The sequence below is a fragment of the Penicillium cinerascens genome (assembly GCF_028974065.1).
Source record: "Penicillium cinerascens strain IBT 15544 chromosome Unknown contig_1_segment0_segment0, whole genome shotgun sequence".
NCBI lineage: Eukaryota > Fungi > Ascomycota > Eurotiomycetes > Eurotiales > Aspergillaceae > Penicillium > Penicillium cinerascens.
In genome coordinates this window covers 1,267,179-1,292,837 of record NW_026695287.1, presented here as the reverse complement: position 1 = coordinate 1,292,837, position 25,659 = coordinate 1,267,179, and the positions used below count along the sequence as shown (strand labels likewise).

General features: G+C 51.0%; 13 protein-coding genes across 13 annotated transcripts; 10 read left to right on the top strand and 3 right to left on the bottom strand.

Moving 5' to 3' along the window:
* Positions 1-241: 241 nt before the first annotated feature.
* N7498_002024 (UbiX family flavin prenyltransferase) lies at positions 242-877 on the bottom strand (the record flags this gene model as incomplete). Its single annotated transcript, XM_058449086.1, has 1 exon — positions 242-877. One exon carries the CDS (start codon positions 875-877, stop codon positions 242-244), a length of 636 nt encoding a protein of 211 aa, XP_058311430.1.
* A 473-nt stretch (positions 878-1,350) lies between these two features.
* N7498_002023 (UbiD family decarboxylase) lies at positions 1,351-2,871 on the top strand (the record flags this gene model as incomplete). The annotated part of the gene is made up of 1 exon (XM_058449085.1): positions 1,351-2,871. The coding sequence occupies one exon, from the start codon at positions 1,351-1,353 to the stop codon at positions 2,869-2,871; it is 1,521 nt and encodes a 506-aa protein (XP_058311429.1).
* Positions 2,872-3,001: 130 nt separating this feature from the next.
* N7498_002022 (RTA1 domain-containing protein) lies at positions 3,002-4,024 on the bottom strand (the record flags this gene model as incomplete). Its single annotated transcript, XM_058449084.1, has 3 exons — positions 3,002-3,187; positions 3,243-3,787; positions 3,856-4,024. The coding sequence occupies 3 exons, from the start codon at positions 4,022-4,024 to the stop codon at positions 3,002-3,004; spliced, it is 900 nt and encodes a 299-aa protein (XP_058311428.1).
* Positions 4,025-4,615: 591 nt separating this feature from the next.
* N7498_002021 (uncharacterized protein) lies at positions 4,616-6,278 on the top strand (the record flags this gene model as incomplete). The annotated part of the gene is given in 4 exon segments (XM_058449083.1): positions 4,616-4,628; positions 4,639-4,679; positions 4,728-5,324; positions 5,388-6,278. The coding sequence occupies 4 exon segments, from the start codon at positions 4,616-4,618 to the stop codon at positions 6,276-6,278; spliced, it is 1,542 nt and encodes a 513-aa protein (XP_058311427.1).
* Positions 6,279-6,493: 215 nt separating this feature from the next.
* On the top strand, positions 6,494-8,129 carry hat1 (histone acetyltransferase catalytic subunit HAT1; the record flags this gene model as incomplete). The annotated part of the gene is made up of 4 exons (XM_058449082.1): positions 6,494-6,512; positions 6,566-6,841; positions 6,899-7,163; positions 7,217-8,129. The coding sequence occupies 4 exons, from the start codon at positions 6,494-6,496 to the stop codon at positions 8,127-8,129; spliced, it is 1,473 nt and encodes a 490-aa protein (XP_058311426.1).
* A 455-nt stretch (positions 8,130-8,584) lies between these two features.
* N7498_002019 (U6 snRNA-associated Sm-like protein LSm4) lies at positions 8,585-9,093 on the top strand (the record flags this gene model as incomplete). Its single annotated transcript, XM_058449081.1, has 3 exons — positions 8,585-8,587; positions 8,645-8,836; positions 8,896-9,093. 3 exons carry the CDS (start codon positions 8,585-8,587, stop codon positions 9,091-9,093), a joined length of 393 nt encoding a protein of 130 aa, XP_058311425.1.
* A 679-nt stretch (positions 9,094-9,772) lies between these two features.
* N7498_002018 (pentatricopeptide repeat protein) lies at positions 9,773-11,491 on the top strand (the record flags this gene model as incomplete). Its single annotated transcript, XM_058449080.1, has 2 exons — positions 9,773-10,036; positions 10,109-11,491. 2 exons carry the CDS (start codon positions 9,773-9,775, stop codon positions 11,489-11,491), a joined length of 1,647 nt encoding a protein of 548 aa, XP_058311424.1.
* A 699-nt stretch (positions 11,492-12,190) lies between these two features.
* Positions 12,191-12,604, top strand: N7498_002017 (uncharacterized protein; the record flags this gene model as incomplete). The annotated part of the gene is made up of 1 exon (XM_058449079.1): positions 12,191-12,604. One exon carries the CDS (start codon positions 12,191-12,193, stop codon positions 12,602-12,604), a length of 414 nt encoding a protein of 137 aa, XP_058311423.1.
* Positions 12,605-13,109: 505 nt separating this feature from the next.
* On the top strand, positions 13,110-14,884 carry N7498_002016 (putative phosphatidylinositol-3,4,5-trisphosphate 3-phosphatase; the record flags this gene model as incomplete). The annotated part of the gene is made up of 3 exons (XM_058449078.1): positions 13,110-13,112; positions 13,175-13,259; positions 13,314-14,884. 3 exons carry the CDS (start codon positions 13,110-13,112, stop codon positions 14,882-14,884), a joined length of 1,659 nt encoding a protein of 552 aa, XP_058311422.1.
* A 299-nt stretch (positions 14,885-15,183) lies between these two features.
* Positions 15,184-17,565, bottom strand: N7498_002015 (putative phospholipase A2 (PlaA); the record flags this gene model as incomplete). Its single annotated transcript, XM_058449077.1, has 1 exon — positions 15,184-17,565. One exon carries the CDS (start codon positions 17,563-17,565, stop codon positions 15,184-15,186), a length of 2,382 nt encoding a protein of 793 aa, XP_058311421.1.
* Positions 17,566-17,853: 288 nt separating this feature from the next.
* Positions 17,854-19,859, top strand: N7498_002014 (EXO70 family protein; the record flags this gene model as incomplete). Its single annotated transcript, XM_058449076.1, has 3 exons — positions 17,854-18,137; positions 18,200-18,417; positions 18,478-19,859. The coding sequence occupies 3 exons, from the start codon at positions 17,854-17,856 to the stop codon at positions 19,857-19,859; spliced, it is 1,884 nt and encodes a 627-aa protein (XP_058311420.1).
* Positions 19,860-21,495: 1,636 nt separating this feature from the next.
* N7498_002013 (uncharacterized protein) lies at positions 21,496-21,735 on the top strand (the record flags this gene model as incomplete). The annotated part of the gene is made up of 1 exon (XM_058449075.1): positions 21,496-21,735. One exon carries the CDS (start codon positions 21,496-21,498, stop codon positions 21,733-21,735), a length of 240 nt encoding a protein of 79 aa, XP_058311419.1.
* Positions 21,736-22,735: 1,000 nt separating this feature from the next.
* N7498_002012 (uncharacterized protein) lies at positions 22,736-25,200 on the top strand. The gene is made up of 5 exons (XM_058449074.1): positions 22,736-22,929; positions 22,978-23,185; positions 23,239-23,672; positions 23,729-24,087; positions 24,145-25,200. Exons 1-5 carry the CDS (start codon positions 22,772-22,774, stop codon positions 25,176-25,178), a joined length of 2,193 nt encoding a protein of 730 aa, XP_058311418.1. The 5' UTR covers positions 22,736-22,771; the 3' UTR covers positions 25,179-25,200.
* The last annotated feature ends 459 nt before the right edge of the window (positions 25,201-25,659 follow it).

Here is a 25,659-nt window from a genome sequence, read left to right as displayed (position 1 = left end):
GGGCTCACCATCTCAGTCATACAAGAGTTTTGGGTGGTTCTAGAATCTGTTGTCCAACCCTATCTAGGTTCAATGATCCACAAGGCGGACGGGGCGACCTGGCCTTACAGGACGAGCCTATCCTTGCGGCTAGACTTGACATTCCCTGCAAAACCACATGCTCGTGGCCCAAAAATTGTTATGGGCGGTTTCACAAAGGAATCCATGTTATAGTATCATTGTAGATCTATCTACCAACTAACTACTGCTTCTTCCACCCTTCCCACCTCTCAAACTCAGCGGTGTCCAAATCAAACAAATCCAGCATCCTGCCCACACTGTGATCCACCAAATCATCCACTGACGAAGGCTTAATATAAAACGCCGGCACGGGTGGAAATATAATAGCACCCGCTTGAGACACAGAAAGCATATTCTGGAGATGAATATTACTCAACGGCGTCTCCCTGACAGCAAGCACTAGCCTGCGACGCTCCTTGAGCATGACGTCCGCGGCACGGGAAATCAAGTCGTCACAGATACCAGAGTTGATCGAAGCCATTGTTTTCACACTGCAGGGGACGACGATCATGCCGTCTATGCGGAATGATCCGCTTGATATAGGCGCTGCCATGTCGTGGATGTTGTAGACGTGGTCTGCCAAAGCACGTATGTTGGAAATTGTATAGTCTGTTTCGTATTTGACCGTTGCTTCGGCCCATTTGCTGATGATGAGGTGAGTCTCCACATTGAGTCGGCGGAGGGCGATGAGCATTTTAATTCCGAGGATAGAGCCTGTCGCTCCTGTCATGGCGACTACCAATTTACGGCGTCGTGTTTGGATGCCGTTCTTCTCGGCGGTTGAGGAGGGATCAGGCCGGGATGTAAAAATTTCCATGATAAGAAAGGATCTGAAGAGTCTGATAGGATCAAAATTGCACTGAAAAACAAGCAGAAAGATGCCACTCTAAGAAAGGATGTAGAGGCAGTACCAAAGCTGGAGCGACGCGACTACGTGAATCCCCAAAAGACAAATACCCTTCGGCTCCAATTTGGAGCATTCGATCTTCTTCAGTCTACACATGTGTCGGATGCACGACCCCGGGACTAAATTTGAGAAGAAATATGCAAGACATTACATTGTACTCAAACGAGCATTGTTTATTAGTCCATTTCGCCCCACAGTACCCCTCGGGAAGGACAGCACATGATGTGGGTTTGGGGCCCCAAATTGGGGAACAAGAGTATATGCGGACAGTTCTCTATAAATTAGATCAGAATTATGCGTATCTGCTTCCGTATTCAGCTGGGTTTGCACTCAATAGTGGTGTTTGAACCTCGTTTCCTGTTATCTTCCTCCAAATCATTTCCATGGCTACCTCCCGAGATCACCGCGCGGCTGCCGCAGACTTTCGGCAGTACATCAAAGAGCTTCAAGACGAGGACGATCTTCTGACGATCACCGAAGAGGTCGACCCTCACCTGGAACTCGCTGCAATCGTTCGCAGGGTCTATGAGTCCGAAGAAAAGGCACCTTTGTTCGAGAACATCAATGGTCGAAAGGAAAATGGCCTATTCCGTGTACTAGGAGCGCCAGTCGGGTTGAGTCCAGTTCCCGGACAGAGACTTGGCCGTATCGCAAAATCTCTTGGGTTGCCGTCAACAGCAACAGGCTGGGACATCATAGAGAGGATCAACGCGGCCAAGAAAAGCCCGCCGATTCCTCCTAAAGAGGTCCTCTCAGGCCCGATCAAGGAACACAGAATCTTTGGAGACGAGATTGACTTGACTGCGCTTCCGGTGCCTCTGCTGCATGAAGATGATGGAGGAAAATATCTCGAAACCTTTGGCATGCATATAGTCCAGACGCCAGATGGACGATGGACGAACTGGTCGATTACTCGAGCCATGGTGCATGATAAAAGGACACTCGTCGGGCCCATCATCCCCAAGCAGGACATCGGGGTTATATGGCAGATGTGGAAAGAGAGAGGCGAGGACATGCCATGGGCATTATGTTTTGGTGTGCCCCCCGCCGCAATCATGGTGGGAGGCATGCCGATTCCACAATGGACTGACGAATCTGCCTTTATTGGTTCCCTAACTGGAAGTCCCGTTGAAGTGGTGAAATGCGATACGAATGAGCTCCGGGTCCCGGCGAATGCGGAAATCGTGCTAGAGGGCGTGGTGTCTACCTCTGAAACCGCACCGGAGGGGCCAATGTCTGAATACCATGGCCTTGTTTTTCCTGGACAGTCGAGGCAGTGTCCGCTTTTTAAAGTGAATGCCATTACTCACCGTGAGAATCCTATCTTGCCGATCTGTGTTGCAGGACGGGCTACGGAAGAGAACCACACACTCTGGGGAGTGATGGTAGCCGCCGAGGTTCTCAACATTTGTCAAGCGGCCGAGCTTCCCATCAAGATGGCTTGGTGCCCATTTGAGTCTCACGGACTGTGGTGGGTTGTTCAGGCGGATCGCCAGAAGATGCGAGCATTAGAAACAAACATTGCAGACTTCAGCACAAAATTGGGCCATGTGGTGTTTGGCTCGAAACCTGGATGGTATATTCCGAAGTTATACCTCGTTGGAGATGATATTGATCCTACAAATCTTCGAGATGTCATCTGGGCCGAAGCTACACGCTGCCAGCCAGGCACAAACGAATTTCTCTTCGATGAGTATGGGAACATGACTTTGATTCCCTATGTGGGCTACGGTACCAAGCCAGAGCGCCACCACAAGAAGGTTGTTAGATGTTGTATGCTCCCCTGTGAATTTGTGGATGAGCATCTTCCGTGGAAGGCAGGCTCTTTCCAAGGCTCATATCCGGTTGATGTACAAAAGAAGGTGATCCGTGACTGGGGAAAATATGGGTATAGTCGGGCGTGATTGATTATTTGCGTGAGCTTGCGTGGAATGTACCCGATGAGAATCTATTAAGTCATGAACTATTTTATGAAATATAGGAACTGGGATCGCTTCTTGCAACAATCATTCCCTGATACATAGTTATAATACTCTAGCGCGCGTGCTTAGGAAGCCGGAATCCCAAATAAGGCAAATACCTCCCTGGGTGCCAATAGATGAAAAGGGCGACGCAGGGGTAAATCACCAAAGCATCAAAGACGTACAGCGTCCACTCGTGAGTATTAACGTATCCTGTCACACCCTCAGTGAACTCGACAAGACGATAGATTGATCGGATCTGTTACTCCGTTAGCCTACCAAGGATAGATCAGATCAGATGGGAGGTCACTCACCAAAATCAAGATGGTGGTGAGATTCACAACCCGCAACAAGGCCGGCCAATGCTTGTTCTTCAAAACCCCATCAATCACATAATCTTTCTCTCCAAAGCTTTCATAGCGCTCATGAATGTTTTTTGAGAACCGCTTGGAGGTAAAGTTGAAGCGAACGGCAGCCACCGAGAAAAGACCAAACGCCGACAGTTGAATAACGACACCCGCCTGGGCAATGTGTTTGCCCCGATTGAGCTTACTCTCCGCATCCGCATCATCGATATTGACGGAAGAGATAATCACAGCTCCAACCAGTTGGAGAAAGAGTGCAATAACGTCAAATCCAACAAACAGCGGAGTAATCCATCGCGGAGGCACCCAGCAGAGTCGAAAAGTGCGTTCCTCGCGGGGAACAATCAGAAATAGGATGCGGCTGAATACAATATAGCAGCAGGCTGCCATAAGGACTGGGGCCAGGATGACGAGAGAGAACTGGAGGATGTAGACGGGCCTATCTGTCAGATCCTGAATGGAAACGCATCGGCCGATGTAGCCAACTGCCTCCACTGGATGCTGTGTTAGCATGAAGGGAAGAAGGCGGAGTACCTTATCGTTAAGGGTATTGTATACATACTTGCAGAAGCCACGACCATAACCACCCACACCCACGACTTGTATCGGATCCATCGGATGAAAGTTAAAATAAAAGCGATGCCGTAAAGAACAGCAGCGACAATGGCCACTGCTATCGAGGGATCGTAGCGGTAGAGGGATTTTCTCGTGGCTCTAGTCTCCATTGCCATCGTCACTCAGTTTTGCAACACAGATCAGATGTGTCAAGTCAAAGAGACCCGTGGATCCCCTCTTCGGACTTCGGGTTCGGTCGTGACTATATAGCTGATGATCGGCGACTGATAAACTGACTTACGTGCTCCGGGGGGGCGGAGTCGTCATTTCTTAAAGCCAAGGACTCCCTTAAAAGGAGTAAGAATTCGTTGTCGACCATGAAATCACGAATCCGCTAAGCGATTTATGCCGCTGAGTAGTTTTTTCCCCGTAGGCACCTAACTATAAAGCGTAGGCCCGGGATCTTTCCAAAATGCTAAGCCACAATCACGAAATTCGACACGAGTTGACGAGACTGAGCTTATCGACCCGCAGATACCATCCTCTAAAATACACGAAACGAAGACCCGATTAGGAAATGCGGAGACACGCGACCGCGGGGTGGGGTGGTGCCAATCGGATGAAGCGTTGGTCCACGGTAGACCTCGACACGGATTGGCGTCGCGCCACGAGCCTCGTCTACTTCTTACTGACGCCGCCACGATTCTTTTACCCCTTTTGTCTCTCGTTAATGTCAAGCGACACGAGTGCATTGCGTCAAAGCAATTATGCCCTTTTACGGTCGACCAAGTAAAAACTGCCAGAGTTGCCGCGAGAGGCGGATCAAGGCAAGTAAGCTGGGCTAAATCCCCGGAGATCGTCTCTAACACTGGTTGTTAGTGTGACCGCAGTGAGCCGGTCTGCTCGCAATGCAAGAGAGCGGGGAAACCATGCGGTGGCTATCGCGATGTCCCGTCTCTCATGTTCCGTGACGAGAATGACAAAACGGCCCGACGGTCTGCAGCCGCGAAATCTAGATCGGAGGCCCGGCGCAGGCTGTTGCATCCCGAAAAGCCTCCTTCTAGCCCGGAGTCCTCTGATTCTTCTCAATCAAGTCTTGTAGTGTCGGAAAGAAAGACTTTTGTGGTTTTCATGCCAACAATCCCAGCTCCCGTGTCATCCAGTGTGGAGGAGCAAGGATTATCCTTTTTTTGTCATCGATTTGTCACGGCCATTTCGATGCTAGAGCGTCCGTCACCGCAACTGGAGAAGTCTACCTTTTTTAATATGATCCTACTGCATCCACCCGTCCGAGATGCCGCCATCGCGGTTGGCCTAGCTGCAAAGTCCAACGTCACGCGGGACCGATCGATGCATCTGGTGGCACGGGAGAAGTATGTGTCGGCCATTAACATCGTCCGCATGGCGGTGGAGAAACCCGAACTGGCCAATCCGGAGCAGACTTTTAGGCTAATCCTGATGCTAAGTTTATACGAGGTGCGTCCGAGCTGCATCTATCCGTCCCCCCACTCTACGTTCGAACTAACCGGCTCCCGTTAGATGGTTAGTTGCGCATCCAAACAAGTTGATTCTTGGATGGTGCATCTTGATGGTGCTACAGCCCTGCTCAAACAAACCACCTTCAACCGGACCCTGACTGCCTCCCGACCTCGTCGGCAATTGCAATATTATTATGTCTCCATCTTGAAATATTTCATTGCCGAAGGAAACACCCTGCCGGATTTCCTTGATTGGTCTCCTGATATCAAATCGACCTTTGCCCCTGATATGCAGCCAGCCATCCGTCTGGTCGACATAATGATCCGTTTTATGAAGCTACACTCGTCCATCCGAGCAGACCCAGATCCGGACCCAGAAACCACGGTGCGTTCAGCGCTGGCTTTCGAGACAGAGCTAGATCAGTGGGTGAAAAGTCTCCCAGAGAAGTGGAAATTTGAGTTGAATGAGTCGAGTGATACCCAAAACACATTTAATGGAAAGTACATGGTCTATGATGATGTGTGGCCGTCAAGAGACCTCAACCATTACTTTTGGACAAGGTTGATGGTTAACGAGATGATTCTGTCTCACATATCAATGTTTAAAACCACGACCACCAGAGACCTTAAGCAGCGACAGTTGGCATTGGATACAATATCTCAGATGGCGACTAATATCTGCGCCGGCGCTGCCAGCCAGATGGGTGCCTTTGGTTGCGGATTACCGGCTGGAAACCCGACGCGGGTGCCCCCTTTGAATGGGATATTCATGTTGATGTTCCCGTTGGCGGTTGCGGGAGGTGCGGCCGGAGCTCCAGATGAAGTATACGAATGGGTGGTTCAAAGATTCCAGAAGATCGGAAGCACGATGGGGATCCGGCGAGCGCTGGAGTTGATACCGAGATTGAAGCAGGCTCGAGAAGCAAAGCTGCGGCAAATATTGAAAAGCTAATATAGATAGTAAATAGCACAATGAAGAACAAAGCAAGGAACAATTGCTTTACAATCGGATCCCACGACCTGCAGATAAGCTATCCTCATACAGTGGAAAGGGCCGCTAATCCCGATTAAGTAATACTGAGCTCCGACGCGGTCAGACGCGCGCCGGTTCTTGTCCATCCTTGCTCTTCCTTGCACTCACTCCAGACCTGCCCAGACACACCCAGCATGGCGAGTGAAGACGGCTGTGAGGCAATTCTACTGCCCCGTTTGACGAGATCATTACTAATTACTTCCCAGGGTCGTGCGACGCCAACGATGCGCTCCACATCACGGTCGTGCAGCCGGGCGATGCGAAACCGAAAACGCTGTCAACCTTCCACCCTCAATTCACTTATCCCATCTTTGGTGATGATGAGCAAATATTTGGATACAAGGACCTGATCATCCGATTGCGCTTCGCCGCCCACGATCTCCGCCCCCATGTCCACATTTCTTACGAGGATCGATTCAAGGCGGTCGATGACACTGCTGCGGTGGATCTTCTCGGTGCCCTGAAGGATTTCGTTCCACAAGGTGTGTATTTGCCATTCAGCGCAGCGCAGGATACGAGCTAATTGCTGGACTTTATAGAGGCATTCGTCAACCTTGCCGATTACGAAAAAGCTGTCCAGGACGACCCCAGTGCCAAGGAATTTATGCCACCGGGCAAGCTGGTTTTTGACTACGAAGTCGAAGGAAGAAAATATGAGATCTGGGCTGGATCGCTTGCGGATCCGAAAGTGCGCCTTCTGCTGGACCGTATGCAGGTCCTTGTTTCCCTCTTCATCGAAGCTGGAACTCCCATAGCGACAGATGATCCTGAATGGTCTCTTGAGCGGTGGACCGTCTTCTTCGTGTAAGCCCTGGCCGAAATCCCATCTGGCTTATTTCAGTGCTGATAATTCACAGATACGAGAAGGTGGAACCTCCGACCCCGACTGCATCGTCCTATTCAATCGTTGGATACGCCACAGCCTACCGGTACTGGATGTACCAGAGGGATCGCACCGAGACGCCTGCCGTTAAAGACGATGCGTTCCCGCCTCCCGAGGTCAAGGTTTCTGAGCTCCCGTCACGCCTTCGCATCGCACAGTTCCTTATCCTTCCCTCACATCACCGCTCGGGCCACGGCACTCACCTCTATACAACAATCCATGCCTCATGCATCGCCGACCCGACCATTGTGGAGCTGACGGTCGAAGACCCTAATGAGAGCTTCGATGCTCTTCGAGACACAGCCGATTACTGTCTCCTGCGCCCCGAGTTCCTCAAACACAACGTGGGCCTCAATCCCGACCCCCTTGGAGCCTATTCTCAGAAAAGGCGGCCCCGTTCCGTTCCTACTGGTGCTTTGATTCCCACCAAGCTTCTTTTCGACATTCGCACCTCTTTCAAGATCGAGGCCACGCAGTTCGCCCACATCTTGGAGATGTACCTCCTGGGCACCATTCCCAAGAGCCACCGTCAGGCGGGAGGTACAAACCTCGCACGGCTATTGATCAAGAAGTATAAAGCAGAGGACGAGAATGACCGACGATACTACTGGTGGCGCATGCTCACCAAGCAACGACTGTATAAGAAGCACAAGGAATTACTGAATGAACTGGAACTAATGGATCGGGTGGAGAAACTGGATGATACTGTTCAGAACGTGGAAGAGGGCTACGAGATTACACTGGGGGCGCTTGAGGGCCGTCTGCCCGAGCCGGAGGATGAGGCTCCCTCGACTTCGAGTCGTCGCGAAAAGCGCAAGCTTACCATCGAGGACGATGAGGATGAGGAAGAAAATGGAGCTGAGGCAGCCAAGCGCCCGAAGGTCTAGGCGTGCGCTTGATTTCTGCGCATGTGCTTGCTGCTCTACTAAGTAATCTATTGCAAGGGTTCGGTCTCACCCCTCAATTGAATCCGGGCAAGTTATATCAGAAAATAATATTTCGTCTCATCCAAGAAGTTAAATATCAGTAAATTACTAGCTTTCGCTCGGAAAATGAGGAGTATGTACGTGGGGAGCTGTCAACGAGTCCAGAGCTTTGCCGCATCTCGGCACATCATTTTTTCCGGCTTCAGGCTCCGTCACAGCGGATGCGGAGCTCAATCGCACCCATTGTTACCCCCAACGCCCTTCAAATAACCCCACGGCCCTCACGTTGGCCTTGTATTCCACTCAACCCTTCATCGCCTCCTTCGCAAATTGAGGGATTGGGTTCTGCCCGCACGGATTATCCCTCGCACACTCCCACTTCCGCGACACCTACCTCTTATCAACCGCACCGCACCATGGTAAGCGCCACAATCACCTTCAAAATCACCAAGACCAAGCGCTAACCTGCCTTCCAGTTGCCCCTCGGCCTTCTTACGGCCGCGCAGGGTCACCCGATGCTGGTGGAGCTCAAGAACGGCGAGACCCTGAACGGTCACCTTGTGACCTGCGACAACTGGATGAACCTGATTCTGCGCGAGGTTGTGCAGACAAGCCCCGAGGGCGATAAGTTCTTCCGCCTGCCCGAAGTCTACATTCGCGGCAACAACGTACGAACCCTAGATGCGCTCGCGCAAGACTACGTTCAACGTGCTAACCACCCCACTAGATCAAATACCTCCGAGTCCCCGAAGAGATCATTGAAATCGTTAAGGAGCAGCAAGCAAACCAACCACAAGGCCGACGCGGTGGCCACAGAGACGGCGGGCGTGACCGAGGCCGCGGCGGTGGTCGTGGTGGACGTGGTCGGGGCCGGGGCCGGGGCCGGGGTGGTCCTGGCGGCGGCGGCGGTGGTGGCGGTGTATGAATGACAGACACGCATTGCATGACTGGAAAGGTGTGATAAACGAGATACCCTGGAAGAGACGTCGTGGGTGAGGTCGCTCGGGGGGTCCAGTTGGACGATTTGGTCGAGCATGGCCGTGGCGTATCTGGCTCTGTATTTTTCAGTGGGAACTGGGTCACTGGGTCGAACGGCGATCTACGAATACTACACATTCAAATCCCGGAATATTCTTTTCTTGTAGACATCAATTCCTGATCAAAGACCGGAGAAACCGTGATATTGGTCACGTGATGGCGCGAGTCGACGGAATTTCTGGGGCGTAGAGCTCCGTCAAGAAGTCAAACAACACGCTATGTCACGGCGGGCATTGGTCCTTGATGGACTGTGGTATTCATTATGTCCGTCATTCACACAACTGGCGCTCAATCGCCAAGCACCTTTATTAAAGCCGAGGACATGTTCCAAGCAATGTTCGCGGCCAACCGTTCGCTTTGCGACGCCGACGTCGCGACGAGACTACAGCAGTGATGCAAGAAGACCAGTTGAGCACCTTGACATCTTTGTGGACACTCCGGTATCAGAAAATTTACAGCAGGCTCCTCCTCCGGACTCGGACCCTCGATCACCATCCAACGAATACCCCAGCAATCGGTGGAATACCAGCACGACGACATCCCACCTGCCGGTACCGAAAGCGTATATGGGTTTGGAGAGCAAATCAGAATCCGAGCTGGAGACTCTCTTGCAGAGCGACAAATCAGCCGGTTTCTTCACAACGGCACGGGTGTTGCGAGAGTTGATTCGGAATCGTCACGTCGAACCCAGAGCTCGCCATTACAAGGCACTGATACTAGCCAATGCCGATGCCTCGTGTGGGAAACCGTCTGCTGTACGCAGACTTTTGCAGGAGATGGAGGACAATAATATTGCTGCGGACTCGGGCACCCTCCACGCCGCTTTGCAGGTACGTTGTTGGTGGTGAATGGCAACTATTTCGTGGCATAACTTTGCTAACGACCGACTTTTCACCACACAGGCCCTTGCTGTGCACCCGGACTATTTAATCCGCCAGGAAGTCCTTCAAAAGCTTCGAGACCGGTGGCTAACTCTGAGCCCTGCTGGATGGCACTTTGTGGTGGTGGGTCTCCTTCGTGAGCACCAGTTCGAGATGGCGCTTGATCAGGTTGCATTGATGGAGCGGAAAGAAATCCCGATTGAGAATTGGCTGCACAGCTCGTTAATCTACCACCTCTGCGAGGTCCGAGAGTTTGACGAGGTATATCGCCTGATGCGATCTCGGATTGAGCAGGGCCATGACATCACGCCTACACTTTGGAGGCACGTGTTGAACCAAGCAAGCATGGCTGATCACTATGCGCTGACTCGCTACGTGTGGCAGCGTACGGTGGACCTCGGCTATCTGCATCCTCAATCAAAGGTTTGCAGTCGTGTGCTAGAGCTGGCTGCGCTCGCCGGGGATGCCGAGCAAGCGAAATCCGTGTTCCGGTACATCGCTAGCAGCGAAAAGCTTTCTCCCCGTCACGAGAATTATGCTTCGCTTGCTAAGGCTAACCTGGGTGCGGGCGATTTGGCCACTGCGTTCGACGTACTCTGCTCGATGTACCAGGAGGGAATGATCCCCGAAGAGACTGAAACGGAGCCGATTTTGGCCTATATGATCCGACATAAAACGGACCACCGCGAAGCCTGGCAGATGCTCAAGCGTCTGAAGAATGCCAAGCGCGACATTCCCCTGGCAAGTGTCCATATTATTGCCAAACTATGCCGGCATTATGCCCGTAATGATCCCTCCGTTGTGGAGGACGCCATTGGGTTCTACAAAGAGCTCTATACGTTGTGTCCCGACGGGGCAGATGTCGAGGTGTACAACACCTTGATCTGGATGTGCCGATCGGCAGGGAACCGAACCGCAGGGATGTTCCTGGTGAAGGAAATGGCCTCGCTCAACGTCATTCCCAATGCCAACACTTTCGAGAGCATTGTCCTGATGTGCCTGGATGCGGGCAACTACCTCTCCGCGAACATGTACTTCCAAGACCTGATCAAGCGGGAGGGATCCGTCACCCCCGGAACACAGAAACAGATTCGAAAACTGTGTGCCCAGTCGGTGGATGAGTACGCGATGCGATTGCAATACCATCCCAAGATCCTGGAAGAACAAGTCGCCACCACGGACGGAAAGCCCGGTGGGGACGCTACGACTGAGGCTGAGAAGGAGCCTCGCGGCTTTGGGCGTACCAAGCTCGTGTACAAAGCGCGAGTGGCATACAACAGGGAGCGACGGCGAAGAAAGAGAGGACGAGCGGCTTTGGAACGTTACGAAGAAAGTCTCCAACAGCAGGAAACGGAGGGGACTTGGGAGGATGACTTCACAGACCCGACCAAGTCGGGCGAATAAACCCCTGGGAGCCCCATCGGCGTGTTTCACATGCAGAGAGCCTGCAGGGCCGCGCAGTATCACCATCGGGTATCCGTGGACGATAACCGGGTTCCTGCTTTGTGCTCAACGAATGGTCGCGACGCGTATTTGAGTATACCATAGTGTACAGTATCATAATCTCAATGTACAAAATTTTTGGCCGATTCAGGTGATCTCCATCGTGGTTCTCCTGATTCTCGCGGTTGTCCTGCTTGTTCAGCTTGTCCCGGTTTTCCTCACCCACGGGTTTAATTCATCCACTCGGAACCACGGTGATGTGATCGATTCCCCACCAACCAAGAAAAGATCGGTGACTCTGAAACGCGACTAGGGAACAAGTCGATTCGACCGCTCAGACAGTGTGACTTGATAGGAGCGTTAAACCGCCAGTGCTTTGGTCAAAATTGTACTCACAACGGTCGATTCGCATAGCCTGGATATTAGCGTAACCAGAAAACCCCTGAAAAAGGTGGATCGGCGAGGGGACAAAAGATGGGCAAAGTGGAGCGGGTTCCGCTGGATTCGCGCGCCAAGTCGTCATCCGTTGAGCCCTGCGCCCTACGCCGCCCTGCCTTGACCCCCTCCCGACTATATAACCGTCGGCTCTCTTTCTTCTCCCACCACCTTGCCATTGATTGCACAGTCATACAACAATTCCACAATTTCATTCCAACCACAATGCAACTCACCACTTTCCTTCCTCTCGCCCTCTCCGCCCTGGGCCTCGTCAACGGGGCTCCCCTGGAGAAGCCTGCCAACTGGAAGGCAACCGCCTGGGGCATTGACTGCTCGCCTGGCGGCTGTATCTACCGATTCAACATCACCGGAGCGCAGACCGAGAACACACCGGCATTCAGCACCCACTGCGAAGGAACCACACCCAATGCCACCGTTTGCGACCTGAAGAACATCACTGCAATGGTCCAGCCCGCGGGCACCCCCAACTGGACTGTCACTGTCCAGCACCGCTGGTCTATCCCTGAGCCCGAGTATAACAGTCTCCAGGAGTACTGGCAGTCGGGTAGCGCCAATGTCACCGAGACGGCCGAGTCCTTCACGATCGTGCCCGCCTCCCTATACGGTGTTGCCTAAGCGCCCCGCCTCGGGACTTTTTGTTTCATTCTTCTTTTCTTGTAACATAATGTCTTTGGAGTACTGGATGACTTCTCTTGGTACTGGCGTTTTTAATTCCCTGATGACCCTGCGACGAGAGCCCGCATGTCCCTCCTTTAATGACCGGCGTTTGGGGGATTATTTGGTCACCCCTCTTTCACTCCTTTGAGGCCATTGGGGCATCCACGATAATTCTTGCACATAGGAATACATTGTCTGTACAATATCACTGAAATCGTCAGATTCTCTATACTTTTTGACTTTCTATACTTTTAACTTCCTCGTACCTTGCGCTGTTGACTTAAGGTGTGATGATGACATCATCGGCTGCGCCTCAATCGCGGTTGCGATAAACAAGTTAAAACTGGTCGGCTACATTCCCAGGCCCAACGCATCATGGAGCTACAAGATTCCAACCAACCCTATACTTGAGCATCCATGTCCTGAACTCCTTATCCCACGAGCTACAACCCCTCGCGACAGAATGGTACCTCCTTCCCCAGCCCCCGTGGCTGGTCCCCCGCTGACCCTTGGACCCTTGCTCCGCAGTCTTCAATTCTCCGCCAGATCGTCGCTGGCCCCAGACTGCAGCATCCCGAAGCGGGACTTGACCTCTGCTACGTGACCGACAACAGTATACATTCCCCTTTCCAACCCTTTGTAGACCCGCAATCTGACCACCGTGCAGTCATCGCAACATCAGGCCCCTCTGGAACCTATCCCCAGCGCGCATATCGCAACCCGCTCGACTCACTCGTCCAGTTCCTCGACTCCAAGCATGGCTCAAACTGGTGCATCTGGGAATTTCGCGCCGAAGGTACTGGATACCCAGACTCGGAGGTCTATGACCGAATCCACCATTTCCCTTGGCCGGACCACCACCCGCCGCCATTTGCACTGATCCCCAATATAATGGGGAGCATGCGGAACTGGTTACAGCGGCTGGAACAAAAAGAAGGAGATGAGCCCGGCAAGCGGGTCGCTGTCGTGCACTGCAAAGCTGGCAAAGGCCGCAGTGGGACGGTGGCGACGGGATACCTGATTAGTCAAGAGGGATGGAAAAAGGAAGAGGCATTGCAAAGATTTACGGAGCGTCGGATGCGCGTGGGCTTTGGAAATGGTGTAAGCATTCCCAGTCAGATGCGGTACGTCGGGTATATCGATCGATGGACGAACGAAATGGGCAAGGAATATGTGGAGCGACCGGTTGAAATCCTCGAGGTGCATATTTGGGGACTGAAGGACGGAGTCAAGGTTGCAGTGGAAGGGTTTGCAAATGAGGGAAAGAAGATCAAGGGGATCCATCTGTTTCATCGCAGCGAGCGAACTGTCGTTGCGGAAGAGAATCCATCCTCTAGAAAAGAGGGCAGCAGCAGCAAAGAGAAGCTGGATAAACAACCTGTGCAATCCTCCGCAACCTGGTCGCCCGCACAATCGGAAGACTCGACAACCCCGGCCGCATCAACATCCGATCTCACGCATCCAGCAACTATCTCCTCAACCCGCAACACCCTGTCCGCCGTGATATTCCGCCCCAGCAAACCCATCATCGTGCCGGGATCAGATGTGAACATCGACTTTGAACGACGCAGCAAAGGCTCATACACGGGGTTAGCAATGGTGACCTCCGTCGCTCACGTTTGGTTCAACGCCTACTTCGAAGGGGGCCAAGATTATGACTCTGGCATCTTCGCGATCGAATGGGATGGAATGGACGGAATCAAAGGCAGTGCGAGGAAGGGTATACGCGCATTCGAGCGGCTCAAGGTCGTGTGGCGGTACCCATCGTCGCCATCTGATTCTCAGCAGAACCAGAAGGGAGACGAAACCACAGCCGGCAAACCAATCAGTGAACCCAAACCGGGCGAGCCCATTCCTGAAAGTGCCCCTGCGGACTGGCGCGGACCGGAAGATGCAAAGAAGGAGGATCGAGACGCGCAAAATAGCGAGCCAGAGAAAGAGAAAGAGAACAAACCAGCCAAGGACAAGCATGCAATCAAACACACATCGTCAGGAAGCAAGTTATTGGCTGTTGGCGCAGGCTCATTACACGAGGTTGAGAAGTCATTGGGACTGCGAAAGCAGACTGATGAAAGCAAAGATGTGAGCTTGGCAGGGAGCGAGGATGACGCACGCTCTATTCAATCGACGACCGACGATGAGGGAAAGGCGCCAAAGGAGGGAAATGGTGATTTGGAGGGGGTGAAATCCCACTTCGTGAACGACGGGACTGGAAATAAGGCAAGTAGCCCTGGTTAGGATGGAAGCAAAGGGTCAACATAACATTGGAGTATATATACACTTGTATTAATTGCGAATCTCTCATTGCTGCTATATTCCAGGGGTAACACCTGGACATATATGTACTATACACAAGGGACTCGGATATAAAATCATAACACAATAGGACAAGGCTCGAGGCACCGGTGTAGAGTCTAGAACTATGACATCTCTCGATAAATCCACCATATTGAACACATCAAGGCTGAAAAATACAAAAGCACAATTCAACGCCAGTCTAAGGGTGGGAAACTCCGTTTATGTACCCGGGGTGAAATCTACAGAGGCACAAATCCCTCCATACGCTTGCGAGACTCTTCATCTTCCCGGCGCAGACGATCAGACTTCTTCCGCTCATAAACAGCACGCACAACGCGACGAGTCTGTTTATGGCCCTTGTTAAAGTTCGCCTTGGCCAGGCCCACGACGGAATCGATCTGTTCGGGGGTGTAGATGAAGTTCCAAGTGGACAGGAAGTCGTCCTTCTCAGGATCGATGGAGTTCGCGTGCGGAGCGAGAGGTTGTTCGGGGTCCTTGGTTTGCGAATAATCTCTATTCATAGAGTGGACGGCCGCGCGGGGGCGAACCTCCGGGGCGGGAGGGAGGTCTGGGGCCTCGGGGTTGGGGATCAGAGGGAAGTAGATCACGGCGATTCCGGCGTCTGGCCGCATGAGGTGGAATTCCGACTCGGATTGGTCCTCGATGTGTTCGGGGTAGAAGAGGCGCTTGGAAGGTGGGGGTTCCTTTTCGGAGATGCGCTCCTCCAACGTGCCAACCCAGACGTTGCAATAGCCCAGATCTGTGTCGTTCTCCGAGGATTGATCTTGGTGACTTTGAGCGTCGGCGATCTTTTTGTTCGCCTTCTCGTGCGTCATGTTTTGCGGTTCGCGAAGTGCTTTTTTTGCGTCTTCCAGGCTCTCGACTTCCCTGGGCCATCCCGCGCCGACTGGCCAGCCCTTGATTCCTCGTTGCCGAGCGTAACCATCCACGACGGAAAGCCAGTTCTCCTGCTTAATGTCGGCAGAGGCATCAAATGCGACAATGACGTCGATATCTCGTCCTGGTCGGATCAAAGGATAAATAGGGAGGTTGTTGCTCATACCAGCGTCCATCAGATTCAAATGACTGCTCTGAAAAATGGACTCTGGGCAGGAGGCAGGAAGTTGATCTTTCATTCCAGCCACGAAGTTGGGAATAGCACCAGGGTCAATGGGATGCACACGGACCAGGTCTTGGTTTTTACCCTGGATGAGGGAATCAATTCCCGCAAACCCGGCGAGGCCTTTAACCAGCGGTCGAATCTCTTTATAGTAATGAGACAGAGTTGCGCAGAAAGCGCTACCCCATATTCCCATCAATCCCGGGACTCGAAGCTCAGGGATTGGGGGGTTCTCAGGGGAAAGCACACTGTGGCCTCCGTCGAAGTGACGTCCCAGAGCCCAAGTGGGAATGCCAGCATTGAGTTCCTCGCAGAAAAATTCATATGGGGTGAACTCAAACCACTGGAACCAAGCTTCTGCTTTGGCATCGTGCATCAACTGTTCAGTCGTTTTTTTATCGCTCTGGGCCCCGTCATTGTTTTCTTCTTCTTCGAGGAGGGGAATTTCATGTCGCACCGCAGTGTAGATAGGAAGGGGATGCGCTCCATCGGAAAGGTTGACAGCTTGAGTTGACAGCTTTAGATCGCTGTCAGAAACTCCCAGCTCTCCACGAGGCACCATCAGACGCGCTGCAAGCAGCAGTCCATAGATGTCCACCAATCCAAAGTCCGCGCCAGGGTCCCCTTTCAACTTTTCTACAAAGCCACTGAGAAGGTATTTGTTGGTTGGCGCAGTGGTGAGTAGGTTCAGGGCCGCAGGTGGGAAGGCAATGTGCACACCCAATCGGTTCTTCAGGTGGTCGACAAGCTTGTGGAAGCTTCTGCCTGTGATGGAGGAATGGTAGAGGGTCTGCAGCCAGCAGCTGCCACTGACACCTGCAGTGTAGGTAACACAATCCCACAGCCCTGCTTCTTGGGCGGCGAGATAAGATCCGGTACCAGCAACCAGGGCGCGCAGGCCACCTCCAGATCCGCACATGGCGATGACCGGCACATCGTCGGGATGAATATCTTCCACGGGAATATCGAGATATGATGATAATGCCTGCACGGCATGTTGCTGGCGTTTCTTTCGAAATGCCTGTTCCTCGGCGCACAGGTCACCGCTTACGCGGACCCTGGCGTCCCTTGTAATCTCGGGATTGAGCTCTGGGTCATGAGCATCTCTCCAGATTTCATCTGCCAGTGAGCCGGGAGCTAGGGAAAGCTCCCGTTGTAGCTTCTGAGCCGTTGCTGGCAGCAAACGCGCCCAACCGGGGATGTAGTTCGAGATGTTGCCTCCTAGATCGGTTGACCCCACTGTATGCTTGACCTCATCGAGCTTCTGGGAGATCTTCAACCAGACACTCTGGTCCTCAGAATTATGGCCAGCATTGCTACCGGAGGAATGGCTCCGAGATTCTGGATTGGAGTCATATCGGGCCAGACCCGTCGTGAAAGAGGCCTCCTGCTCGGATCTCGCTTTGCGTCGATTGGGTTGGGCCCAGTCCCCCACAGTATAGGCCGCCAGAGCTGCAGGAGGGACCGTCCAGCGTAAATTGGCAACCCTTGCGGCACCCATTGTGACGGGGCGAGACGAGGATGCTGCGGCTTGCATGCAGGGAGCTTCCCTCTACGGAAGCAAAAGGCCTGCAGCCATTGGCCCCGTCTATAAGAAACCCGCGGTGAATGACGAAATATCATGTGACTCAGGGTCATAGACGGGCCGATGTTTCCTGATTCGGACTAGCGTGAATCCGGCCGGTTCGGAGCTTATCACAGGCGGACAAACATCCCCCGACCCCACATTTGGAGACATGACGGCTCCTGGCGACTCGGCCTGTCTGGATTCGCGTGTCTGATAAGCACCATGGTGGCTCCCAGGAACACCGCCTACGCCGAGGAGAGTGCCGAGGTGGAGGTGTTGTATGCTAACCTCGACAAACTCAACGGGCTCACGAGGAAGATCCAGGGCTCTCTGGTGCGCTTGGAGACTAGTGGACAGGTAGTTAAGGAGGCCATTGGCCCCATCTACAGCAATACACAGTCTCTTCAGATCACAAATACCAATATCGACAAGGTCAACGATGCTATCGACCGCCTGCGCCAGCCTCTCGATGCGAAGGGCCGCGAGGAAGGCATCATTCGCGCAGGGTAAGACTCGCCGCATTAAACAGGGCGCTCATTGCTATGTTGACTAACTGATTACTCTACAGACCCCAGAGCTCAGGCCTTTCGCACTACCTCTCAGCAATGAAACGCGTTGAAAAGGCGCTGGTCGACCTCAACGCGACGAACCTTCGATCCAATCAGACTGCGATCGCGGATTTCAACTCTCTTTTGAGCACGGGAGGCACCAAAATACAAGAGATGTTTCGCGCAGACTTGGAACAGAGCAGCATTCCAATTGAACCGTTGCACTACCTAACAAAAGGTAAGGTTGTCATTCGACGTTTGGCCCGTAGCAGACGTGACTGATCATTGGCTCTTGCAGACCTCCCTTTCCCATCAATCCCCGAAGATACGGTTTCACACTTGGCGCCACTTTGCGCAGCAATTGGCTCTGCATCTGTCCATGGCCCGCAGCGCGGAATGGGAGATAACCCTGCCCTGAAGATATACGCCGAGACGCGGGGGCCATACATTGCCGCTAGCTTGCAGAACCTGTCCATTGCATCTCTCAACACCGTGAAGCGAAGACCCACTGATGGGCCATATAAACAAGGAACCAATGGGATTGGAATATACTCCAACGCGTTGGAAAGTTTCATCAATACAGAACATGAAATCATCACGCAAGTTTTCACTGGCGACCAGCAAGGACTCGCTTTACAGGCGACTTTCCTTTCGGCCATGGCCGACTACTCGAAGACACTCCGAGAATTGAATCAGTACATCAAGGCAAACTTGATGACCGATTGCTTCCTGGCATTTGAAATCATTGAGATTGTGACTGCAATGTCCTACCGCATTGACTCAAAGACTGCGGAGCTGAAGAGTCTCCTCATCGAAGCTTTGCGGCCTATTCGCGAGACCGCCAAGTACTCTCTCTCGGAACTGCTCGACGAGACCAAACGCAAGGCTGCTAACGTGGCACTGCCCCCAGATGGTGGATCTGTACCATTGGTTGACGAGGTTATGAGCTCTCTAACTACGTTGACCGGCTATTCGGGTCCCTTGGCGTCTATCTTGACATCGTTGGGAGATGGTAACTGGCGCTCCAAGTCGAACACCGCCGGCACTGCCCCCTTGGATGTCGGTCCTGACAGCGGAACACTCTTCTCTCACTTCATTTTGGATATGATCGAGGCTGTTATGACTGGACTAGAGTCTCGTGGTCGGACTTTCCACCGTTCAAAGGCCGCTCTTGGTGTGTTCCTGTCGAACGTCTTCTGCATCGTTGACCGATCAATCCGGCAAAATCCTGAGTTGGCACGTTACCTAGGTGCGCCGGATAGCATCGCACGGATCGACACTTTCCGGAAGCGCGCGACGTCGACCTATCTTGATGCATGGAAAGAAACATCCCAATACTTGCTGGATGTGCAATATACATCTCGTTCCGGAGCACGGCCCAATTCGGGAGGTGCGGTGGACTCCAGTGCGATTGTCAAGAGTCTGTCGTCGAAGGATCGGGACGCTATCAAGGACAAGTTCAAGTCTTTCAATGCAAGCTTCGACGAGATGGTTTCCCGCCACAAAACTCTCCATATGGAACGGGAGGTACGGTCTGTGCTGGGCCGGGAACTACAGGCCGTTCTCGAGCCGCTGTATGCGCGATTTTACGATCGATATGTCGAGATTGACAAGGGTCGCGGCAAGTACATCAAGTACGACAAGGCTAACCTGTCGGTGCAATTGGCACAGCTTTCCTGATCTCACTGCATCATACCCATACCTACGCAGCTCTATGTCCCGGATGCTTTTATGAGGGCGCTCCTACTTAGACTCGCCGGATAGATTTCAGTCCAGGCTCAGGATCACAGAGCCGGTCAATATCTATCACATGATGATCATCTGAATTTGCCCTGATTACTCAGAATTTCATCTAAGGCATCCATTGTTCACTTAGTCCACCTTAGTTTATACCCAAAGGAGCTCTCGGCCCTTACGCTGCTTATTTGTGACCTATTTTCGATGGTCTTGATTAGCGTCAGTTTCCTGGGGTGCTCCATACTTGTTCGATAAAGTTGTCATAATGTCTGATTCCTCTGCTGTATCCACTATAGTGATGTATTTAACGCCTTAAACGAAGCTGATAATATCTCAAGTTTGTGCTCACCATGAGTGGGCCGATTGACAACAAAGAAGAGGAGTATCGAGTATTCTGCAGTGACGATTTCTTGCTAGTTAGAACGGTCTCTTTCGATTTTATAGCTCATGTCTGATATTGTACACGGGCAAATTCTTGGAGCCGGAATAGAGAAGAGGATCAGTTAGTCATTTCCGAGGCTTTAAGACGGACGGGCCATCTCATCCCAAAATTATTCGACTCGATGTGGAATCATAAGGATTACGATGCGGCAACGCAGTAAAACAAGATCTACAGGATTAAATCGCACGCGTAGGTAAGTAGTAAGAGTATGGCGGTATAGCTGATTTCGAAAACTACTGTACGTGAGACTCTCACTGGCAAGATATCCGAGACACTCAACCTATCGCTATTGCAGACTTCCGAAAGATGATTAGTAGTAGGAGCATAGAAATATTCCTCTCACTTCATGCCAAAAGGGCTAGGAAGCAGCTTTAGGGCGCATCCTGATAACCAGAAGTATTGGGTAAAATGACCTTTATGTCAGCCACGAGGGGCGATTCGGAAATTAGTTAAGCCAAAAGATGGCTGGCATGATATTAAGCGCAAGTCAACGGTAATCAATTGATCTAGTGATCTTGTTTGGGTGGGGATATGAAAGAATAGTAATAAATGGTCGTTGTGACACTATTTTCGTTACACCAAGGGAAAACTATACCGGACTGTGGGAACAGGCAAAAGAAATAGACAAACCGGGCCAAATGCGGGATAGCGGTGTAGGTCCATTTGGCACGGTTAGTTCACTGTAACCACGATAACTCGCGAGACACTTGATGTGGGTCTCCTAGCCTCGGGCATTTAAGTTGGGGGCCAGTCGGTTATTTAACGAACACTGTCTCCGCCCAACGCGAGTCCTTGGTGACCAAAGATTTCATTCCTGCTCAAAGACTCCGCGGAGAGTAATCCTCCAACCACACCCACTTCGGGAGAGCAGCGAGGCCAAAAATTAATCTTCCATTTCCTCGCCCGCTTGGTATCTCCTCGCCGGTCATCTGGTAGCCGGTTCAACCTAGTACGTGATACCGAAGCTACTTAGCTAGGGGAGCTAGAGGCTGATGTCACATTACCGACTCAGTCGGGGAGTCGAAGAATTCTCGCGTATTGCTAGGTTAATAAAGGCTTCAGTCCAACAACCTGATATCTGCTTCATTTCCGGTCTTCCAATCGAGCTGTATCTAGAAAAGATATACTTACGCCACCATGTCTTGGCTGACGAGGTTGTTCACGGGCAAAGATGCTGCGGAAGCAGCAGAAAAAAAAGCAAATAAGCGGAGGAGAAAAGAACACAGTCGCTTGGTTCGTGCGCGGGAGAAGGAGCTCCGACGTGGGAAGGATAACAACCAAGCCAAAAATGCGAGGTTTTTCTGGGGATCACCGGGTCAGACATACCAGAGTAATGTTCGTGGTCCTGGTGAAGGAATTGATGTGAGGATCGTATAAATGCTGTAAATAGAAAAAGTGGAGAGACACCTTTCTATGAATGAGGTACCTCGGGCCTCCATTGGACACATATGGGATGTCAACATCTCATAACTGTCCTCTTCTTTTCTCTAGACTTCAAATTACTCGAGAATAGTACTCCTTATCTTTAAATTTGGCCGCCTCATAGTTTAATTAATCAACAACGAAATCGGAAAGTGATCTTAGTGCCTTAACAATAATCTCAATGACTGTCATAATTGTACTTTATTGGTGACCTCACAGTTTAAAGGGACAGGGTGTGTAAAGGTTGGCCGTAACGATGACCTGTCACCTGTCGCTGCGGGTTATACACGTAAGCTCATTAGACCGTCGCGTCAGATAAGGCCCGTTCGCGCTCCCCTGTGGAGTGGCAATGTATCTATATATTAATATTCCGATAAAGACCGATTGGCCGCTGACTAGTGCGACCTTTAATACACCCCAACGCTAAGTGACGGTAAATTGGGCGCCGAAAACGGCTACATTTGACGCCATTTTAAGGGTCCTATTTACCAAAATATTAGTCATCGAAACATCACGTGGTTTATTTCGACCCACTTTTATAGTGTGCTCCCTGAGCACTCAGTGAGCACTCAGGGAGCGCTCCCATGAGCACTCATGATTGCTCAGGGATCAGCTCACCCTTCACTCAGGGTGCTCAGGGCAGACAATCAGGCATGTCGTCATGGCCTGCCCTATCTTTCATCCGTATGTAGCCGGTCATTACAAAAATAGAAAGGCTCTTTTGTTAGGTGCTGAACCACCTCAAGCCTTCTTTCCTAATATTTAAAGAGACTTTCCCCCGTCAATGTCAACTCTCAGTTCATTTTCAATGAAAGTCGTCCTAAGGATTCCAATTGCTATCATATCTACTTAAACACCAGCTTTCCCCTGGATCTCAGCCATTACCGCTTTCTTCCCTATTCTCTTCCTTAACCGTGGCCTCAATCCTTTTCTTCTTCTTCTTCTTCTTCTTCTTCTTCTCCTTTTGATTGAGGCTGTTTCTAAGAAAGCCATGTCCATTCTTGACTTGTCTGCGATCAAGAAGAAGCAAGCGCCTAACCCCGAGTATTATCGGCGACGTCGTCAACAACTTGAGAAAGGTATCGTTCAAAGACGACATGCTGTCTCAACCAAAAACAATATTGATTATATCAAAAGACGGTGGCGCAGGTAATACTCTTTTCAAACACAACATTAGGGTGAGGCTGATAGATTCAGACACTGCGAATACTTAGGGGAAGACCCTCTTCAGTTCCTCGTTGCGGCACGGAAAGAGGATATCATGATCTTTCTGGAATGGATACTTGACAACTCCAATATTAAGAAGTTTAGCAGCCTACACGAACTCTGGAGGCAATGGTGCCAGCTCTATCGCAAAGCTGTTGGACGTAGTCTTCATGCAAAGTGCTGCCAGGACATCAATGATGTGGGTACTTAATGTCTTCCTATTATTTTCACTCTCTAACCAAGTAGCGGCAGTACATGAAAGAGAATCTGGTCACGCGTTACAATCTTGATATGTCTGTTGGAGAAAAACCCGTCATGAACGTTGACGATTTGTATCTTGTCCTCCACCATCATTGGACAAAAGACACAACACCCTACCCTGATGGCCGACAAATAATCCAGCTCGCCTTCCTTCTTTTGGTATCGGCTTATACTGCGAGTCGACCAGGAGCACTGGTGTATGTTGAAAAGAACGAGCGTACTAATGTTCAGCACTTTTTCAGCAATGCGGACGATCAAGAGGAGGAACATGAAGATGATTGGGACCTCAGGCATGAGGATCTCAAAACTCTTTGTTACGGACAGATCAGCTTGATTCTGCTACCAAACCCTGGAGGCAAGCGTGACCACCTTGTCATGGAAATTGACTTGAAGCATACCAAGGGCCATCAAGGCAGACCGAAAAAGTGATATATCCTCCAAGACATTGCATTTGCTTAATTGAACTGACCATGTCTGAAAGGAAAATATTCTTGATGTCTGAAGTGAAGCAGCCTGTCTTCGACGTCATAGTTCTTTTGCTTGCAATGGCGATTCTTGACGACGCCTTTTTAGCAAATATTCGTTCGGTCGAGGATATTTTCAAGACTCGTGTATCTTTACCGCGTCGATCCTTGAGGTTGGATTTCAAAAAAGACAAACTCAACGTGCCCATCTGTCGCCAGCCAGTTTCCACTTCTTCTGGAATGACTACTGACCACATCAAACCTCTGAAGTACCACACCTATTTATATTTTCTCCAGCGATTAAGCTTAGCTGTAGGTATGATTCGGGCTATGAAACCTTACGATCTCCGGCGCGGTACTGGTGAGGCGGTCGACAGTAAGTCACTGTCCTTGAATGGTGATTACTTAGAGCTAACGCAGGAGCTTTGTTTAGAAACTGCATCACTACCATTGCTCCAGCAGGTGATGGGCCACGTCTATGCCAGCACATTTCAGAAATATATGAACCAGCGAGTTCAGACACATGTTCAAGCCGCGTTTCTCGGGTTACCTTCGGAAGATGCATTAATGAACATCCTTAGCCACCAAAGTCGCTTCATTGATCCTCGAGCCCCGTCTAAATACGACGATTTGCCTGAGAAAAATAGGGCTTCCCTAACAAACCACCCTGAGATAATACGCCTGCAGCAAATGCGTGATACCCTCGCAGTGGAAGCTAGGGAGCTATATGGGTCTATGAAGAATGCAACAGACACAAAGATTGGAGAGCTCAAAGCAAAAGCAGATGCTGCATTGAGAGTAGCCAAAAAGAAGTTGAAAGAATCAACGTTCACTGGTGCTCGCAATGAGTTTTTTGCCACTATCGATACTGTGGAAATCAACAAGCAACTTGATCCATCACTATTGGACATGAAACAGGATACTTACGAGCCGGAACAAGTTGTCCACTGCCTCAAAGAGCGTCGCCGAGTGGCAGAATTAATGCAAGCCCCATGCCAGGAGCCTCCGCAAGAAGATGACATCCTACGACGAGTTGTTTTAATAAATGCCCTTATTGATCTTGGTCGTGTCGAAAGAGTACCATCCGAAAACCTGGTTTCAAAAGAATCGGCACAGGTTACAATCACCAGCGAAAGCCAGAAGTCCTCACCAGATGACCCCCCTCGATCAGAACAAGGTCTTTCTCCCTCTCCAGAGCCACGAGACCGACCAATTTCTCTCACAAATCGGCACTGTCTCTTCTGCGTCTTTGAGCCAAACTACCAATGTTATTTCGCAACAACACGTAAAGCCAGAGAGCACTTCGAGAAGCATCTCCGTCACTTCAAGAGAGACGAGTTTATCTCATGCCCCGATAAATTTTGCGGACTTGCTTTTCGTGGACATCGAGCCTTCAAAAACCATGCAGAGAAGGTTCACTCAATACGTTACTTCACCGAAGCACAGCGTATCAAAGCTGGCTTATAGATTGTTTTGATTGGTCGCGGACATGGAGCTGGCTATGCGCTGGAATTCTTTTGCGCAGAAAACTCCTACTTTCCCTGAACAAATTTAATTAGTACTACTTTTGCTTATGCTTAATCCGAATAGAATACAGCTGCATCATCAGACTTGGTGTTTTATGTTACCAACGAAGCTCTTGGCTGACCGATGAAGAAATATTTGTAGTGTAGGAATGGCTTTTTCGTCAGCGATTGTGCAGGCCTTTTTTGTCGAGTGTACTGGGACAGAGGTTCACAACTATGCATGTGTAAGAGGGTTTTTCTGCGGAGATGTTCTATTCGCCAGTCCGTTTGGATTGTTATTCGTACCTGGATGTTCATGACCTCCGTAGGTACCGTAGCGACTAGCCTCGAATATGTCGCGTTTACTTCAATCAATTGTCCATAACTTCGAATTCTCCAAGTAGGCTTACAAATAAATTTGCGGACTGATTATGATCAATCCG

Coding starts and splice junctions, on each gene's coding strand:
- N7498_002012 (XM_058449074.1), top strand. CDS start 22,772: ATGTCCATTCTTGACTTGTCTGCGATCAAGAAGAAGCAAGCGCCTAAC. Junction 23,186..23,238: donor GCTGCCAGGACATCAATGAT/GTGGGTACTTAA, acceptor AAGTAGCGGCAG/TACATGAAAGAGAATCTGGT. Junction 23,673..23,728: donor CATCAAGGCAGACCGAAAAA/GTGATATATCCT, acceptor CATGTCTGAAAG/GAAAATATTCTTGATGTCTG.